Genomic DNA, 18,400 nt, shown 5'->3' with positions numbered 1-18,400 from the left:
AGATAAACCCCATTATTGTATTATCACCCTGAAAGAATACTACTTCAAGAAATCAGTGTACAGGATACCTGATGTTTCCACCCCAACCATTTTAATTTAAAACAAAACAGAGCAAAATCAGTTGCTTCTCCTATATTATCTGCATTGAAACATGATTAATGAACAATAGGAGCTAAAACTGAATGGAAATGTCTCCTGCCCCTAGGTTCCAGCTGAACTGTTTTGAACTGATGAACCAAGGATGTGGGCTAAAGAGGATTTCTAGCAACATTACCTTGTCTCATGCCGTCATCCATCTTTTGCTGCCTGGTCTCCTTTTAAATACTTGCTCCTTCAGAATTATTATCTGCAGTTGACCACTGGACTTCGGAACTGTAAAGTGCTTTCCATATCTTTTTGCTTCCTGTTATTTTTCCTTTGAAATCATATGGCTTATTTTCCATTGCTAAGATTACAAGTGACATGACAAGAGGAAAAGGGCAGACAAAACTGAAAGAAAATGGGGAGCTCTTTAATTGCTATAAAGCATGGCAAAGTATCTCAACTCTGCAACAGAAAAGAAAGGAGCTGTTGGACCTGTTGTACTGAAAATCTAGTGCAGTGAATCTAGTGTTGAAATTAAAAAAATATGACCCTGAAATGAAAAAATAATTAGAAACAAATACTATAATGAGTGGAAAAAGGATTAAACAAATATTGATATGGAGTAGAAATTGTGGACGTTATCTGGAGAGGAGTCTGGTCTGCTTACATCATGTGTGGGAAAAAATTTTGCAGTTTATTAATAGGTGGTACAATATCATAAAACTTGGAATTTTAAAATCTGATTTAAATTTATGTGCTTGCATCCTAGAGTTCTGCTAGAACTGTCTGAACAGATCTTTCATCTTTTCTGTTGATTTTTAACAACTGCAGGAAAAAGTTGCAAGACTTAAAGAATTTCAACTTCATGCAAACATTAAAGAAAAAAAAAACAACAGAGAAATGAGATAATCTTGGTAGTTACTGTCTGGTTATCTGACAACAATTTCAGGAAAAATACTGAAAATATTGATATGGGACTGCAGCCACAGAAATTTGATGAAGAGCAATATAATTAATGCTAGTGACAATAGCTTTGCAGAAAGCACATTTTGTCAAATGAACATATATGATGATATAATGAGATTACAGATTTTTATGAGGCATAAGGTTTGGTACAGTACAAGATTTTGATTAAAAATAAATGAACACTAGTACTGATTGAAATGAATGGCGTTTTATGTTAACTAAATGTAAAATGATAACACAAGCTGTGTTCACATTCTGTAGACTGGCTTCTGAATACACAGACTTGAAAAGAGGACTTAATGTTTATACTAAACAGAGGCAGAACAAGAGCTCCAATGTCTGATTCAAAAGGAAAAAAAAAAAAAGATTAATGTGACTGGTCACTGTGCACATAAAAAAGAAATGAATGAGAACACTGAGGTAAAAACAAGAGCTACACAGGAGGATTCGGGTGTCTGTATTCTTAATGCAGAAAACAGGAAAATGTGCAGGAAAAAAAAAAAAAAGCTTAGAAAAAGATATCTTGGTCTTATTCTTCCAGTAAGTGTTAATGAGCTCCTCTTGTTTAGACCACAAAGCGGTGACCAAGTGGGTGTGTACATCATGGAGAAAACACAAAGCAATAAAGGCTCTTTATCAAGGCAAACAAGCATAACATGAACCAGTAGCTGGATGTTAAAGCCAGATAAATTCAAATTAGAACTGGGTACCCACGAGTTAACAGTGAAAGGGACTAACCGCTGGAACAAACTGTCAAAGGAAAGTAATGAGTTCTTCAGTTCTTGAGGTCTCGAGGTTGTGCATTTCTGGAAAGTGTGCTTTAGCAAAACACTAGTTATTATTTATTTATAACCAAATAATTAACATGGTACACGAGTAATTGTGAAATGCAATAGCCCGTGATATAGGAAGGCAGATTACACTCCCAATGTATGATTTCATAGCTTTACCAGAACTGGGCGCATGAGCACTTTGCCAGTTACAGATGTTTACACATTGATAAGCAAAAGCCAGTAGAATGAATGAAGAACTGACTCTCCTTTTGCTATCATTTTACAGAATCAAATACGTTGTTATTCTCCTGCCACTTGATCCTGTTCAGTGCTTCCATGTGTTCATGTGCTTCCCAGATGAAAAGCCAACACTTTTAAGCCAACATCTGCCTCTGCTCCTCCAGTGAAAAAACTGCTCAGGCTCATTATTTAGCTCATTTTCTCCTTTTATTTTTAAGAGTAGACAGTATTGCATCTTTCCTGATTCGTATCAGTGCTTCTTTTTCAAACATTTAATTTGCAGGTAGCACATTTAACATCTACCAGTTTCACTGACAAAGCACCACTCCATTTCAATGGGCATTAGATGAAACTCATAATCCTTTAGGAATCTCATCTAATGTTAAAGATCTGAAATGATTACAGTTAGGTAAATAAATATTCAGCATCTTCTTATTGCAGATTTTCCCCCTGAGCATTCAATCGTCTTCCTTTAATTTCGCCTGGGTATATCTTTAGTTCTGCTTCCTTCCTAAAGAAATAAAGAATTATTTACATAGGAGTTTTGCCATGTCAGGGCCCTTAATTATGATTTCTTTTACTGTGTTTCAGAGATATCCTATTTCATCCTTTATCTCTCTTTTCCTCAGCCTACCAGGGGAAAAAAATCTCACTTCCCTTCTACTCTTCTATTGTCTGAAGACTAGACTTTATTTTTGTACTTATTTTACTTCACCAGCAATTCTTGTTATCTTCTCCAAATTCTTTACATTTTTTTTCCAGAGTTAGATTCTGATAGGGAAATGAAAACTTCCAAGAGACTACACTAGGTTATTCTCTATTATTATTATTTTTAATAGGCACCTTAATTACACTGTATTTCTTGTTATTTCTTCCATTCCCTTTAACTGAGGTATTTTTAAGTCCTTAGAAGTGCATTCTTATTCCTTGGATTTTCCTTAAGGAACTGGAGACTATCCTATTGTAGATTTATTGCCTTCAAGATGTATATGTGTTCTCTCATTGGCAGCCACAATAGCCTTGTTTTACACATTTGAATACTGGGACAATATATGCCAATTATGCCCATTAGTTTAGATATATGAGCTTCTTCACGTATTCCTTTCACCTCTTGTTTACTCCTACAGATGCAATTTTGTACTTAGGGATTTTATGCCTGTGTGTATTTGTGTACACATTTTCAGCTCAATTTGTTGATATTTTAATTCCAAAGAAGCCATATATACTGTAAAGTTAAATGTGGGAAGTATGTGCAGGACCAGCCTGCTATCCTATTAGCTGGTAACGTCAAGAAGCACGAATTTATGCTTACAGACCACAAAATGTACGTGCCCACTGAAACTACATTTGGTGTGGATTTAAAGGGAAGTTGGAGTGTAGCTGCTATATTTTGCAATGTTTGCAGAACAGCATTTGCCAATGTAAACCTGACTTGCAAACACATGGAGCCTTTCACTGTAAATTGTTTCTCTTTGCTCTAAATGGGCTCTTTATTGAAAATGGTCTCTCTTTACCTTGTCATCTTGGACTATTTATACCGCCTGGCCATCCTTTTCCTTTCTGTAACACAGGAAAAAAAAAAAAAAAAAAAAAGATAGGCAAATAGTATAAATAGTATTATTCCCGGAAAGCTGAAATATTCTTCCTTGCAGCTCCTTTCAAAATATGCAAAGCATTTTTAAATTTTATGTTACGGAATCTTGTACTTTACTGAACAAATGCAGGAGCTTTCTGCTTACAGTCCTATGTATGGAAAAGAGGCAAACTTATTTGAGAGAGTAACCTGGCAAGAATAAAGGCAGAAACAGTATCATGTGAGTGAAGATTTTCGGCCAACCTCACAGTCAAGCACAGGAAGCAAAATAGAAAGCCTTATTTACTGAAAAAGCTAGATGCTCCTGGTCCTTTAGTTGCCTGTGTTTCTGTATGGATATTGTCTTTTCTTTCAGGATACCTTGGCAAGAATTGAGAGATGGCTTAGAGAAATGTAAACTCTAAACTCTTAGAGAAATGTAAACTCTACTCTAAATTACCTCAAATGTAATACTCTAATGTCTCATAGAACAATTCTATTATAATACTGAGTCCCTCTAATACTCTTCACAGGCAGCAAGGTAATAAAGAAAAAAAAGTGACTAATGGTCCTCTTACAATCTGAATTACTTAACCCCCAATCACAGAAACAACTGTCACCTCTGTGGCCTGCAGAGAATCCTTCAGGTAGGACTGTACAGTTCAAAATAACATGTATGAAATTCTCTGTTTATTTTTTTCTACAGATTTCAGATAGTAACCTGCACAGTTATGTGCATTGAACTCCCCCCGTTGGCATGTGGCAAGCAGTAAGTTTTCAAAGTTGTTGAAATTGAACTTCTTTAAAAAACATTACTAGTCATTAATGATGGTTCATGGATACAAATTTGGAACATTTCAAAGTGTCATTTTACAAAAGGGAATGTCAGAGACTCAGCCACCACTGTCCTATGAGTTCAAAGAGAAACTGTAAAACCTTGGATCCCTCTGCTTCAGTTCCCCTCTCCTACCCCCATTACCATCAAAGAGTCAGATGATTAATTACAGTTAAGCAAGAAGTCAGCATGCTCCACAGGATCAGTGGATGGCCTGGGATGCAGGGAGATGCGCCCTACTCCTGCTTCTGCTGCTGAGTTGCTGTGTCACTCATGAAGTCCACTTTGACCGTGCTTTTCCTGCTCTTTACCCATCCGTTTGGTATTAGCTTGAGGGCCATAATTATGCCTATCTATTTTACAGTATGCTAAGCCAATGTAGCAAATATTAGTCTGATGAATAACACCATGAGCAATGCATTTTTACAGAACAAATACTGTATTTATATGTAACATATATTTATCATGTTTTTATAGTAAAGTCAACTACTGGGATCTTATGCACAAACTTGAATTTTAGATGCCTAGTGATAATAAAGTTTCTAAAGATCAATTTAAGGTCAGTTTAATAGATGTATGGAACAGGCTGCTGATGTAAACCATATGCTTGCCATGCAGATTGCACTTAATTAAAGACGGAAGATCTCTAAGTGGAAGTGGATGCCTTGGGACAAGTACATCAGGTAACATTACACTACAAGGTGAGTTTATCTAGATGATTGCACAGTACATCAACATTTGGCAAAAGGCAGTGCCTGGGGCATCATAAATATACTATACATACATACAAAAATGGACTAACAAAGAGTGCAACGATTTCAAGAGTGCCTAAAGGACTCCAAATCTCACTGATCTAGAGAAAGACTTAGATCATGCCACTATCTTCATCCGATTCTGTGATTCAGTCCCTTTACTTGAAGCTAAGTCCATAAGCAAATTAGTTGGTTTGTGCAGAGATTGTTCAGATAGATCCTGGTTGGAGCTAAATGTGAGATCTCTGTCCCACGCTCCATTTCATTTTAGAGACATTACCTTGAACTCCCTTGTTACTCACACACTTTACCAAGTCATAAGAATCTTCAGAAGAATCTAATCTGCTGATTAGATCATCCTATGCCGGACAGCAGCTAAGGAAGAAATGATATTTGCACAGAGAACAACTGAGGAGACGTGGGATTAAATACATACCAACTCTTTGGTAAGGCTTTACCTGCTATGCCTAATTTTGCAGAAAGATATGGAAAGAATGGAAAGGTTAAAAGGAAGGGCAAAGAATATAAGTAGCTTAGTTCTTAATTTCAGTTATGAATGGAAGCCATGAAAACTCTGTAAATCCATGAAAAGTATTTATTATAAAACAGGAAATCATAGGCCTGATTATGGTGCCACTCTTGAGTGTTAAATTCTAGAACAGACGTCCCACAGGAAAGCTACTGCAGGAAAGGACTTAATACAGGCCATGAATGAAGCACTGTGCCTCAAGGAGCAATGGAATGAACCCAGCCTCCTAAGCCTGTTTTTTCTTCAAAACGAGAGACTTTGCTTGAAGAGGAAAAGTGATTTCCAGTCAGATGGACCAGAATCAACGATGCAAAGGGACTGGTGTTAATAGGAATAATTAATGTGTGTTTAAGAAGCAATTATGGGATAAAATTTATCAAACAATAAAGCTAATTTTGATATATGCATATGCAACATAATATTACCATGTGATTAAAATTCATGCTAGAAAACCTGTATGTTCTGTTTGTACTGATGTTAGGTATTCACTACAAGAGAAAAAACATATATTTGCTTTTATTTTTTATTTTTTATCATGAGTTGCTGCACCACCATTGTATTTTGTTGGGGTAGAATATATTCCTTTCAACCATCAGTAGTGAAGAATAACAAGTAACTAATGATCCTGCAGAAAGAAACTTGTATTTCCATTCTGATCTTAAAACAAACAAACAAACAAAAAACAGCAAAAGAAAACCCAATATATTCTACTTTTTCTTTTTCCTGTTTTCTTTTCACCTTGCACACAGCTCATGAACCAGTACTCTCTTGCTTCATTAATGAATTTCTAGCTTACTTCTTCCTCTCCTTCCATCTCAATTTAACACTGGTGATGATTTCTGCTCTCATGTCAGCCTGCACAGGAATCGTAAATGCTACTGCTGAACTGGGGAACACTGAGGTCCACACCTAGATAAAAGCCTGTGGATCAACAGTGCAGGATCAGGGTATTATCTACTCAAGGAGGTCTGGATGCTATGGTACCTACTAGTACTGTAGTCTGGATGTTACCATTGTAGCAACTTTATTTCTGTTGCCTTTCAGGGACTGTGACTGTCAGTGCTGTTTCTTTCCCCTTCCTGTCACTGATACAAAGTGACAACACTGACAAAGTTTTTGGGTCACTGCCATACAGTAGTGCCTGACTAAAGAGGTCCCTTCCAACCTTTTTTTCCCTTGACAAAACAAATGTTCTCCAGGTCCATGCATGGCTGTTGGCAAAGGATATGGGAGACTCTTCTGATGCCCTTGAGTTGGGGCACCCTCTCATACCCTAGTACACTGTATATTCTGCAGGAGGGGTTGAAGTCAGACTCCTGGATGGGGTCTAAATGAAGGAGTCACTGTAGAGCACGGAGGCCTCAACCCTCCTTCAGAATGTATAAGACAGAGCTGGGATCTCTTGCTTTTTCAGTGGCACTCTTAACCTCAACAAGTGCTTCCATCCCCTCCCAGGATGGGCACAGCAATGCAAGAAGAGGAACCACAGCATCACAAAATGTTTGGGGTGGGAAGGAACCTCTGGAGGCCATCTGGTCCAACCCCTGCTCAAGCAGGGCCACCCAGAACAGGTTGCCCAGGACCATGCCCAGGACCATGCCCAGGTGGCTTTTGAAGATCTCCAAGGAGGGAGACACCTCAGCCTCTCTGGGCAACCTGTGCTTAGTTGCAGCACAGCACAGAAGTGCTTCCTGATGCTTGTATGGCACCTCCTGAGTGCTAGTTTGTGCCCATGGCCTCTTGTCCTGGCACTGGGCATCACTGAACAGAGCCTGGCTTCGTCCTTTTTGCACCCTTCCTTCAGGTGTTTGTAGACATTGGTGATTTCAAAGCAACAGTGATCAACGATGATCAGAAGAAAGTGTATTTATTTTTGTTTTTCCCCAGGGAAGTGGTTCAGTCACCATCCCTGGAGGTCTTTAAAAGATGTTTAGATGTCGAGCTTAGTGATATGGTTTAGTGGAGGACTTGTTAGTGATGGGTCAGAGTTTGGATTAGGTGATCTTGGAGGTCTCTTCCAACCTAGATAATTCTGAGATCCCCCCCCAAGCTTTCTCTCCTCCAGCCTGAGCAGTCCCAGCTCTCTCATCCTCTCCTCACAGGAGAGGTACTCCAGTCCCTTCATCGACCTGGTGTCCTTCGCTGGACTCTCTCCAGTACACCCAGGCTTCCCTTTTACTGGGGAGCCGCGAGGTGGACCCAGGGCTCCCTGTGCAGCCTCAGAACTGAAGGGAAGGACCACGGGGGGAGTCGCTCCCCAGGTGCAGCCAGGAATACCACCACCAGCAAGGCCACTCCGCTGACTCCCTGCCAGCTCGGCGTCCCCCGGCACCTCCAAAATCCTTTCCTCCAGCAGTCCCCAGCCCCCGGGGCCGTCCCCCTGCAGGCGCAGCAGGACTTTGCCCTTCCCCTGCGCTCTCCCCGCCTGCCCTTGCCACAGGCGGGGGTACAGCCCCGGGGCAGGGAGAAGCCGGGGCAGGGCAGGGGGAAGCCGGGGCGAGCGGCGTCCCCCGGGGGCCGCCTTCACACCCTCCGCCGGGGGCGGGCCGCCGCGGGGCGGTCGTACTCGCTCGGCTCCCCCCGCGGCATGAGGCAGCGCTGGCTGCCCGCGCCCCGCTCCGCCGGCTGCCACCGTTCCTCCGCCCCCAGCCCCTGCCCCGGCCCCTGCCCCGGTCCCCACCGCTGTCGCAGCGCCGTGAGGCGGCCTCGCCCCTCGCGCAGCCCCCGCCGTGCCCCTCCGGGAGGAGCCGGGGCCGCCCATGGCCGCTGACAGGAGCCTGCTCGGGGGCGCCGAGCCCTGCCCGCGCCGGGAGGAGGCTCCCGAGTGGGGCTACGAGGAAGGTGAGGGGCCGGGCGGGCTGCGGAGGGGACAAAGTTTGGGTGGCCGGGGGGGGCTCCGCTGTCTGTCTGTCTGTCTGTCCGTCTGTCTGTCCGCCCGGTGGCTCCGGTCGCGACATAACGGCTTCTCCCGGCGCTGCAGGGGTGGAGTGGGGGCTGCTCTTCCCCGAGGCGAACGGCGAGTACCAGTCGCCCATCAACCTCAACTCCAGGGAAGCCAAGTACGACCCCTCGCTCCTCGACGTGCGCCTGTCGCCCAACTACGTCGTCTGTCGCGACTGCGAGGTGATCAACGACGGGCACTCCATTCAGATCGCCCTCAAGTCCAAGTCAGGTATAGCGAGACGCCGCGTACACTTTTCCAGTGGCCTTCCCCAATCGCTAAAAGCTCATATATTGCCTTAAAAGTGTGTCCTGGAGCATAGGAGGGAGCTGCTGCCAGCCCCAGCTGCTGTGCTGCTTCTAACTTAAATGGGAGCAGGAGCTGGCTTTGCAGCAGGAGCTGCAGGTTTTGATGCCAAAATGAATGGATGGTCATTGGGATTTCTTCAGAGCGAGTTTGGGGTTCCCTGAGGTGGTGGTGTCGTCTGTTTCAGTGGCATTAACAGCTGGCTGTTGCCAGAAGCAGTGCAGTCTGCTGCACAGACAGTGTGATGCTCAAACTGCTTTGTACAGCTGGCAAAATTCATCTGTGGTCCAAAGACCGTGTAAGTTAAGGTAAAGTTTTTCTGTGCATACGAGTAGGCTGCCAATGCTAACTGCACAACTGGACAACTTAAGAAAGATGCACCAGTTACACATACTTACAATACTGATACAGAGCAGGTAGCATTGCAGGTAGCAATCATTTCTTAAAGTGTTTTTTTTTTTGGGGGGGGGGGGTCATTCAACAAACAAGAACTAGAAGCCAATAAAAAGAAAAGCACTAGAAGCCACGTTGAAGTTTAGTGAAATTGTGGTATCTCATTCAGACCTTTTATGTGGACAAACTATTCTGTACAAAGGAGACAACTGTCAAGTAAGTTGGCAGAAGAAAATCCTTTGTGCTTCCCAACACTGTGGTAGTGCTTACCATGTGTTTTGAAGAGTATCCAAGTTAGTCTAACGAATCTTAGCTAGCAACAGTCTTTTGGGGGCATTTAAACAGCTGAAGATTGTCAAACCATGAGACAGTCCAACTTTTGTTTCCTTCTGAGATCCCAATAGTCCCGTAAGCTGCAGCTGTGCAGGGAGTGAGGGAATCAGTTCAGTTTTGCACTATTTTTTTTTTTAAAACACAAGGGTTTGTTTTATTTAATAATGTTGTTTTCCTTTATAATTTCCCTTTCATGATAAGTTCCATGTCTTATTGCAAAACAGAACATTTGTTTCCACAGATTTTTGCAAATTTCCAATAGAACAGAAGTTTTGTACTTCCAGACAGTTTTACTGCCTTCATCAGTAGCAGAGCTCTTTTCTCAGGGAGCATGGTTCTCCCTGCAAGATCAGGAAGGTTATTGATTCTCCTGCAGAGTGGGTAAGAGTGACCACAAACCACATCTCACCACTTATGTGCCAGAATGCAACTCATTAAAACCTACCAACCAAGGGCAGGTTGTAACTTGGTAACAATGATTATTAAGATGGGACAAACACACTTATGTGCATGTGCAAAACCATTAGAGATTTAGGAAAAGAAAAATGCTGCTTTTAAAACTTGAATGCAGTGTGATGCCAGGCAGATGAGCATTGAAGTATAAGGAGTAATGTGAAACAGAATAAAAGTTTTTGACTGAGGTATGGGATTAGGATTTAGGAGATCTTGGCTTACTTTCATCTTCTATTTAGATTTCATATTACATAGTTTTCCATTTCTAAGCTGGGAATAATTCTTCCACTTTTGGGAGGGAGAGGACAGCATTTGCTATCTCTACAATGAGAAGAAGAGTTAATAAGCTCTGTTTGACCTACTACTTTGGCCAATTTTCAGGGATTGCGGAAACTCCTGCAGCTTCTCTTCCTCACAAGGGATCTCTGATGACAAGTCCATTTAGCCAGATAATTTTAATGGGAACTGTTGAATACTAAGTGCTTTTGAAACTTTGTCCAATTAATGTGGAAGAGAGTCACATCTACTGTTATGTTGACAGTCAAAGAAAAACTTATTTGTGGAAAAAAATTAAACTGATTAAGTACATATTAAAAGTCAATTTGTCATTCCTGGAGATTGATTTTATCCTTTAATTCAGGACACAGTCCATCTGGAATTCCCCAGTCTTTCTTATTACTTAATTGTAAACATTTTTACAGGCTGCTTCCAATTTGATCATCATACATATGTTATACATTAGGTGGAAGAAGCATGACTAACTGTATAATGGAACTGTATATTGAAAAGTGCTGTGGAGGATATCCTACTAACAGAGAGACTTCTCTCGGTGGATTGCATAGCAGATGGTGGTTTCGGAGTTGTTTTCTAGTAAGGATCAAAAGTTGATGAGAAGCAAAATTAAACATGTTGCATCTATTGACAAGGATCAAAATTTGATGAAAGGCAAAGGAAGATAAACATGCTTCATGCATTGAAATTCTTTTATCATGGGATCAATGTATAAATTAGGTTAAAAAATAAACTCTTTGAAGCTCCTGCAGATACAAAACTGCATCATATAGAGAACATTTTTTTTCTAGTTATACTTTTCTAGGAGCAATATTTTAAAACAGAGAAATGCTCTGCTTTTCCAAAAAGTAGACCTAATTAAGTTTCAAGTTCTTTTATTCTTCCAGGTTTCCCTAAATACTTGGTTGTTTTCTCAAATGTTCACCAGTTTTGTAGATTTCCCCTATAGATACAGGTATGGGTTCAATATGGATAAAGGAAGTTTAAGAAGCAAATTTGGATCCATAACTCCATTAAGGACATTTCATTTTAGAAATGCTAATGACTATTAGATTAGTTGAATTAGTAATGATTATGAAGAATCATTAAAGGAGGATTAATCAGAATGTTTTACTTTTTTTTCTCCAGTGCAACTGATTATGAAAACCGTAACTAATCATTTTTCTTTTTTTTTTTTTTTTGATAGTTCTGTATTTTTGTTTTTGTGTTTGTATGGTTGCAATATGACACAATTGCTAAATTGCTTTAATATAACTAAGGCTACTTAATTTGTGCATCAAAATAACTTTATGTTATGGAAAAGTCCTTCCATAAAGATATATGTTATGCAATTACATAATCACTACCAGTTGTCAGAGACTGTAAAGGATTCAAAGTCAATGAACTGTAAGCTAGAGTGAGAAAGACTGTGAACATCCTTAAGTAAAATTCAGCCCTATGTAGAAACCAGTACTCAATGATTTCAGCAGAAAGTTACTTACAACATGTGTAGATATTTGGGCCAAAGCAGATTCACAAATCCCTGGGCAAAGGGTTTCCACTGGTTAATTTAAAAGTAGATTGGATGTTAAAAAGGTCCAAGCAAAATCGCTTGCTTATACTACTTATTCTTATGGTGAAGCACTCTATTAATGCAAAAGAATCAAGGTGTTATATAAAGTGATTGCTTTGAGCTGCAATTATGGATAGACGTTTTTAAGAATTCTGAATGTTTTAAAAAACTGCCTTAGGAAAAAAGTCATGGCTGCCCACGAGCTGTTTTAAAGTAAATAAGCTCCTGTGTCTAAGTTTGATTATATTTGTATATGGGGGCATTCTGTATCTCATAAGCCTGACAGGTGGTATATGTCTTAACACCTTCACCTTGGAAGATACTGGCAATCAAAAGTTTTCTATCAGTTTCTGTGACACAGCAAATATAGGTGATGAAAATTAAGCATTTGGACTAGTTGGAGGTAGTGACCAGTTCAATTCAGAACCCCCACCATCTGTTTAGAGTACATATCTGCTGTCTCGATAACAGCAATAACCGTATTCGCTCTTCTGATAAAGGTATAATGTTTTTATTTAATGTTATGAACCAGCTGTTCTGCCTCATAAAACTGAGACAGCAGCATGACAGTGTTTTCACTGTTGTTTGTAGCTGCCTGGATTCGCATTCTGTGCCTGCACAGAAGTTCAAAAGTAAAGATCCTAGAATCATTAAGGTTGGAAAAGACATCCAAGGTCATCTGGTCCAACCATCCCCCTACCACCACTATCACTCATGATGCCATGTCTGTCAACTTTACTTTCCTCTCTCAAGCAGTTGATAATAAAGAAGCCTGCAGCCATCTCCCCATTGTATTTGGAGAATATATTCAGTGGATTGTCTGCTTGGAAAGCCAAGTTTGTTACCATTTGTGTTCTTTCCCAGTGTTAATAGGTGGGCCGTTACCTCGAGGACATGAGTTTGAACTACACGATGTTCGATTTCACTGGGGGAGAGAAAACCAGCGTGGTTCTGAGCACACAGTTAATTTTAAAGCCTTTCCCATGGAGGTAAGAGTGATCCTGCATTGTGTTAACCTTCCTTAAATGCAGAAGATTTACATTCACAGCCTGAATTTGTGATAGTTCAAAAGAGATTTTCTTCTAGCTCAGCATTTTATTGCTTTATATTTCAAAAAGCTGTCTTCCTGAGGTGTGCAGTAGTGCAGGTAAACTAGCATATGCATCTGGGATAGAATGCCTCCAGCACTTATTCCATTGTGTGATTAATTGGTCATAAAGTTAACTTGCAGAATAATTAACTTCTGTCTTAATAATATTAGTGTTCTAACAAGATCTGCTGTTTCAACACTTCCTGTGTCACCTTGACTAATAGCTATAAATGGAGACTAATAGCTATAGATGGCCACTGGAAATGTTTCCATAGCAAACAGTAACAATTTAGGAACATTTGGAGGAAGCGTATAGTAATTTGCTAACAAACTAGCTTTACTTACCTGAAAGCTGAAGGTTATGTGATAGTCTTAGGCATGCTCTGTAATATCTCAATCACAAACTTTTGAAATGCAAGCAAAGTGGTCTGAAAAAATTCAGCTGTTCATAGGTTGTCAGTTTGGGTTCCTAGGCAACCCAGCTCTTGGGGCCAATACCTTCTGCCCTCCAGCAGCCATCCATCAGACTGCTTCACTTTCAACTGTCCCATTGCTTACACTTCCAAGGAATATCTTGGAGTACCCCTTAGACCATGGGTTACAACACCAGCTTTAACAGATACCAACCCTAATGCTTGGTGACTTCAGCTTTGCATCTTTTATTTCATTTGCTGTACGCTGTGTCAGTTTTAAAGAATGATTTTTTTTTTTTTTCGGAGTTCTCTGAGTTATTTGTACATTATATATCTATTGTAATCCCACAGGAGACTGAAACAATATTTCCTTTTTTTTTTCTGTGTTGTTCAGTGTTATGAAATTTATTGCAGTGTTATTTGTGAGTGCCAGACTGTTGGAATAGAATTGCTTTATCGAAAAGGTTATAAAAAGTATTAGAGTATCTATGGCAGACCTAAGTGTAAAAAGCATGTGGGCTTATGCCATCAATGTAATTTTTAGGGTTGTTCAGGTGCTTTCTTTAAGAGTCGTGGGTCAGATTTTGGTCTCTGATGTTTGCTATTTTGCACTGGTCCGTCACAAAAGCCCAGATATAAAGTCACTCATACAGGCTTTGCAGTTTGATTTCAGGCAGATTCCAGCAATTCAGGAGAGTTAATCCAACAGCAAAGGCTCATCAACCAAAAGGAAAGCAGAGAACTCACCTCTGCATCCTGGTTACCTGGCATAATATATACAATAAAGTTTGTACGGGCAAGACTGGGCCCCTCGCTACAAGAAGGACATCGAGGTGCTTGAGCGGGTCCAAAGAAGGGCGAAGAAGCTGGTGAGGGGCCTGGAGAGCAAGTCCTATGAGGAGCGGCTGAAGGAGCTGGGCTTGTTCAGCCTAGAGAAGAGGAGGCTCAGGGGTGACCTTATTGCTCTGTATAAGTACATTAAAGGAGGCTGTAGCGAGGTGGGGGTTGGCCTGTTCTCCCATGTGCCTGGTGACAGGACGAGGGGGAATGGGCTAAAGTTACGCCAGGGGAGTTTTAGGTTGGATGTTAGGAAGAATTTCTTTACTGAAAGGGTTGTTAGGCACTGGAACGGGCTGCCCAGGGAGGTGGTGGAGTCACCATCCCTGGAAGTCTTCAAAAGACGTTTAGATGTAGAGCTTAGGGATATGGTTTAGTGGGTACTGTTAGTGTTAGGTTAGAGGTTGGACTCGATGATCTTGAGGTCTCTTCCAACCTAGAAATTCTGTGTGATTCTGTGTGACCTCTGGGCTACTGCAGTGTTTCCATGAAGTAGGAAGTATCTTGCTCATTATGAAACAGCTCTGCCCTGTGCTGTTCCTCAGGACTGATTCAGCATGTGGTGGTCAAGAAATGTTTCTATGAATTGTGTCAAAAACTGTACTTGGACAAGCCTTCCATCTCCTTCTCTATAAAGGATAGCGAACAGTCTTGGTGGTATATAGGAACAGATTAATAATATCTGCAGAAACTGCAGCATCTCAATCCCAAGGAAAATACACTTGACCCAGAGATGCAAACTAACAAACTTAATCAGTCATAAAGGGGTTTCATTCTTCATCTACTGAGAAAGCAGCATGGCAGCTGCACAAACAGAATTCTGGCAGTATTGAAGAACATCATCTAGAGATGAGCAAGCTGGTGTTAGCCTGTCTCTTGCATCTAAACAACTTTCAGCTAGGCTCTGATCCCCAAGAAAGAATTAAAAAACCAAGAAGCTTGTAGTAGAAAAAATGGACTCATAATACACTTTAAATGTAGTATGAATGTTTAACTTTGCAAACATCCTTATGCATATTAATTCTTCCGGCAGAAAATAGCTGCTACCATCATATCCAATGGCACACACAGGTATATTGTTTGAGCAAGTTCATCATCTTCTGTCCCATGTTGTAAAACAGCACAGCGTGGTCTCGTTGACAGATGAATTGCACTTTAGCTTTGTCCATGAAGAGCTGCTGTATTAAATCCAGCTGAGATTGTCCAAATCAAATACTAGACTTGAGCAATAGTAAAACAGGTGTTTATGACCCCTGATGAAGTAATGTATCTGAGACTCCAGAATGAGTTATCTTCTCTTTGTGTTCTAAGGGTTGCCCCACCTAGTTGCTTTTGTGGAGAACAATTGTTTTTGTCAGGAGACCAGGAAATCTATTTCTTAACTTTTTATATTAGCATTAGTTTATGTGGTTGTTGGAAGTCAGCATATTCTCAACACATATTGGACTTGATTTTAGTTACTGAACGTAGATGGTGATAGGTGCTTATTTTGGATATATACAAACACTCAGGGGGAGTTTATTCTTCATATTCTAAATGCAAAATAAGCTTGATTTATAGGTTTTATAATAAGTTGTTTGTGCACAAATGCATGGCTATAAATATATTGAGCACCAAGCATGTAAGTTTGGCTCTTTTGCCAGTGGAACAAATCTAGCAGGACATTTTTCCTAACAAACTAGAAATGAATTTACAAAGCAAATGTTAAGTATTTTAAACCATCCTCCCTTTGTGGGAGGAAGACAAGCCAAGTAGATGAGCAGTAATATGAAAACCTACGTGCTTGGTTTAAGTGAGCACATTAACACAAGAAACTAGGTCCAGATTATATACTCCATTACACTATTATAAAACCGGGGCAGAAATCAGTGTAGCAACTTTCAGTTTAAAGAGATCTATTTGAAGTAACTATCTAGGACTATTTATTGACTGGAGCAGCTGTCTTGTTTTTAGAGCTGAAGACTGTAAGGCTTTATTTTATTGTTTTATTACTTTCTTATTTATTGGACTGGATAGTTGTGGAACAGCTTCAGATTATCAATGTAATGATCTTTGTAAAAGACGCTGTTAAAAAAGTATTATTTTTCAAAGTTTGGAAGAAAACTCTTCAGTTACTTCCTTAGTGTCTTCACCTTTGATACCACAACAGCTTTTATGGAAATTAAGCAATACCCTATATTAGTTAGGTAATACCCTGTGTCTCTTAGTGCAACAACCTATCATTTCTTACCAGACAGCTGGGACCTTTGCACATGGTTAGGATATACAGGTTCCTTGTGAAATAGGTTTGACTACTAAACTTATGTAACCTCTCAAACAGCTTCTTGAAATAATTTACACTGTAGAAAAATGTTGTTTATGTGACTTGGAAGCTGAGTTATACAAATAATGATGTTATTACTGTCTGAAGTTCAGCAAATATATGTTTTCCACCTTTCTTGACTGAAGAAATCAGAATGTTGACGATAATACACAAGTGTTATCATTTTCACTGAAACATCCGTGCTCGTGATCAGTGAGGAAAGCAGGACAAAAAAATAAATAGTTGTCAAAAGGAAACACTGTAACACATCTTTTTTAAACAAAGGAGAAGCAGAGTGCTCTATGTATTGATACAATATTCCTCTCTTTGTTTCATGAAAACAAGAACACAAGAACACTTAACCCTTTGGACAAAAATTGGAAGGAGACATTGTGCAACCTTCTCCAGAAATCATTCTTACCAAGTACTTTTACTGCACATAAACAATGTTATTTGCCCTTTGGCCACCGGTTAAGTTTTTAATAATGGTCTTAACATTGAGAGACTGTTTCTTGCTAGCAAATGGAACAAGGTACCAAAGGTTAAATCGTGCTTTGCAGTACACATTTCCATGAAGCAGTAAAACCCACGCTTGTACCTTCATATGAGTTACCTGAACATTATTTAGGTATAAAAAAGAGAGGAAGTATTCCATGTCTTTATTTCCTTCAGGCCAAGAGTATGGATTAGAGAAGGAGGAGGAACAAATGAACTAATGAAGCTCTGACTCCCTTCCTTACCTTTGCTGTACAGAAGGGAGGCAAAGAGAGACAAGAATAGCAAATTACTACTCATCCTAGCCATCAATGCATACGTCCTTATTAACAAGGTTAGTATAGGGGCACCTAAAAATGGAGTCCCACTGTATCTGATCTGTTTATAGACATAGCATAATGTAGTGCCAGGTCTAATCAGTTTACAGTCCAAAAAAGACAGAAAGGAAGGACAGGAGGACAAAGAGAACCATCAGATGACATCAATGAAAAAAAAATATGAAAAAAAAAAAGTTTTTATGGCTTCTGATGTGAAGGGAAACAAGGAAAATTATGCCTTCAAGGTGTCTCCTTCTCTTATTTATTCAAGTGGTGGCGTGACCAAAAGCATAATCTGAACATAAGGAAACAGTTGTTTTCAGGCTGCTGCTCTGAAACAGATCTTGAACTGAGAAAATAAAAAGGCTCCTTTCAGTGCTTGTATATGACAAGGATCATAATTCTCTGTAATCCATCCCCTTTAAAATGTAGGATTATATTAGCTGTGAGCCATGTGAAAGCTCTCAGTGGAAGAGGATTGGCAGAAAATCATTTAAAAAATGTTTCCAAGATCTGCAGGAAGATTAAAAACTGTATTATTGTCTGTCTTACAGTTTTTGAGTAGAATGGAAGAAAATTCAGTTGCCTGAAGGACCAGAATCAGTTTTGTACAGGAAAAAAGATGCTCCTTTCTGTTGTGTAATGAAGAGCAGACTAATTCATTCTGTAGTCTCTTTCAGAGTTACTGAAATACCTGCTGCAATGTGGTTATATATAATTCAAAAACATATCATACCCTCTGTCCGATGTAAGCCATTAAGTTTTCCTTTGTTCATGTGAAATGGTGCCTGGCTGTGGATCTCATCAGAGTTACAGTTTTAGGGCTTAGACTGCTAACATTACACTTCTTTACTCTCAAGTCTTTACAGTCTTTGGCATGAGGATTTCTCTGTGTCAAAGTTCAGAAATCAAATGCATGCACACC

At 40.0% G+C, this 18,400-nt stretch overlaps 1 protein-coding gene and 1 long non-coding RNA gene across 3 annotated transcripts in view; both read left to right on the top strand.

Moving 5' to 3' along the window:
- The window catches only part of LOC137851126 (uncharacterized), a 47,322-nt gene extending 45,788 nt beyond the window's left edge, over positions 1 to 1,534 (top strand). The window contains exon 9 of the long non-coding RNA XR_011093026.1: positions 206 to 1,534. This is a non-coding gene — a long non-coding RNA (uncharacterized lncRNA). The remainder of the gene's footprint in view (positions 1 to 205) is intronic.
- Positions 1,535 to 8,173: 6,639 nt separating this feature from the next.
- CA8 (carbonic anhydrase 8) overlaps positions 8,174 to 18,400 on the top strand; it is a 47,445-nt gene continuing 37,218 nt past the window's right edge. Inside the window, exons 1-3 of one of the 2 annotated variants that reach the window (XM_068671940.1) lie at positions 8,174 to 8,593; positions 8,733 to 8,924; positions 12,886 to 13,010. In XM_068671940.1, the coding sequence (XP_068528041.1) occupies positions 8,512 to 8,593; positions 8,733 to 8,924; positions 12,886 to 13,010 (399 nt within the window). In that variant the 5' untranslated portion in view covers positions 8,174 to 8,511. The remainder of the gene's footprint in view (positions 8,594 to 8,732; positions 8,925 to 12,885; positions 13,011 to 18,400) is intronic. The other variant, XM_068671939.1, reaches the window with a different exon arrangement.

The sequence above is a fragment of the Anas acuta genome, chromosome 2, assembly GCF_963932015.1.
Source record: "Anas acuta chromosome 2, bAnaAcu1.1, whole genome shotgun sequence".
NCBI lineage: Eukaryota > Metazoa > Chordata > Aves > Anseriformes > Anatidae > Anas > Anas acuta.
Note: the sequence above shows the minus strand (reverse complement) of the source record. Positions and strands in the feature narration are given on the sequence as shown.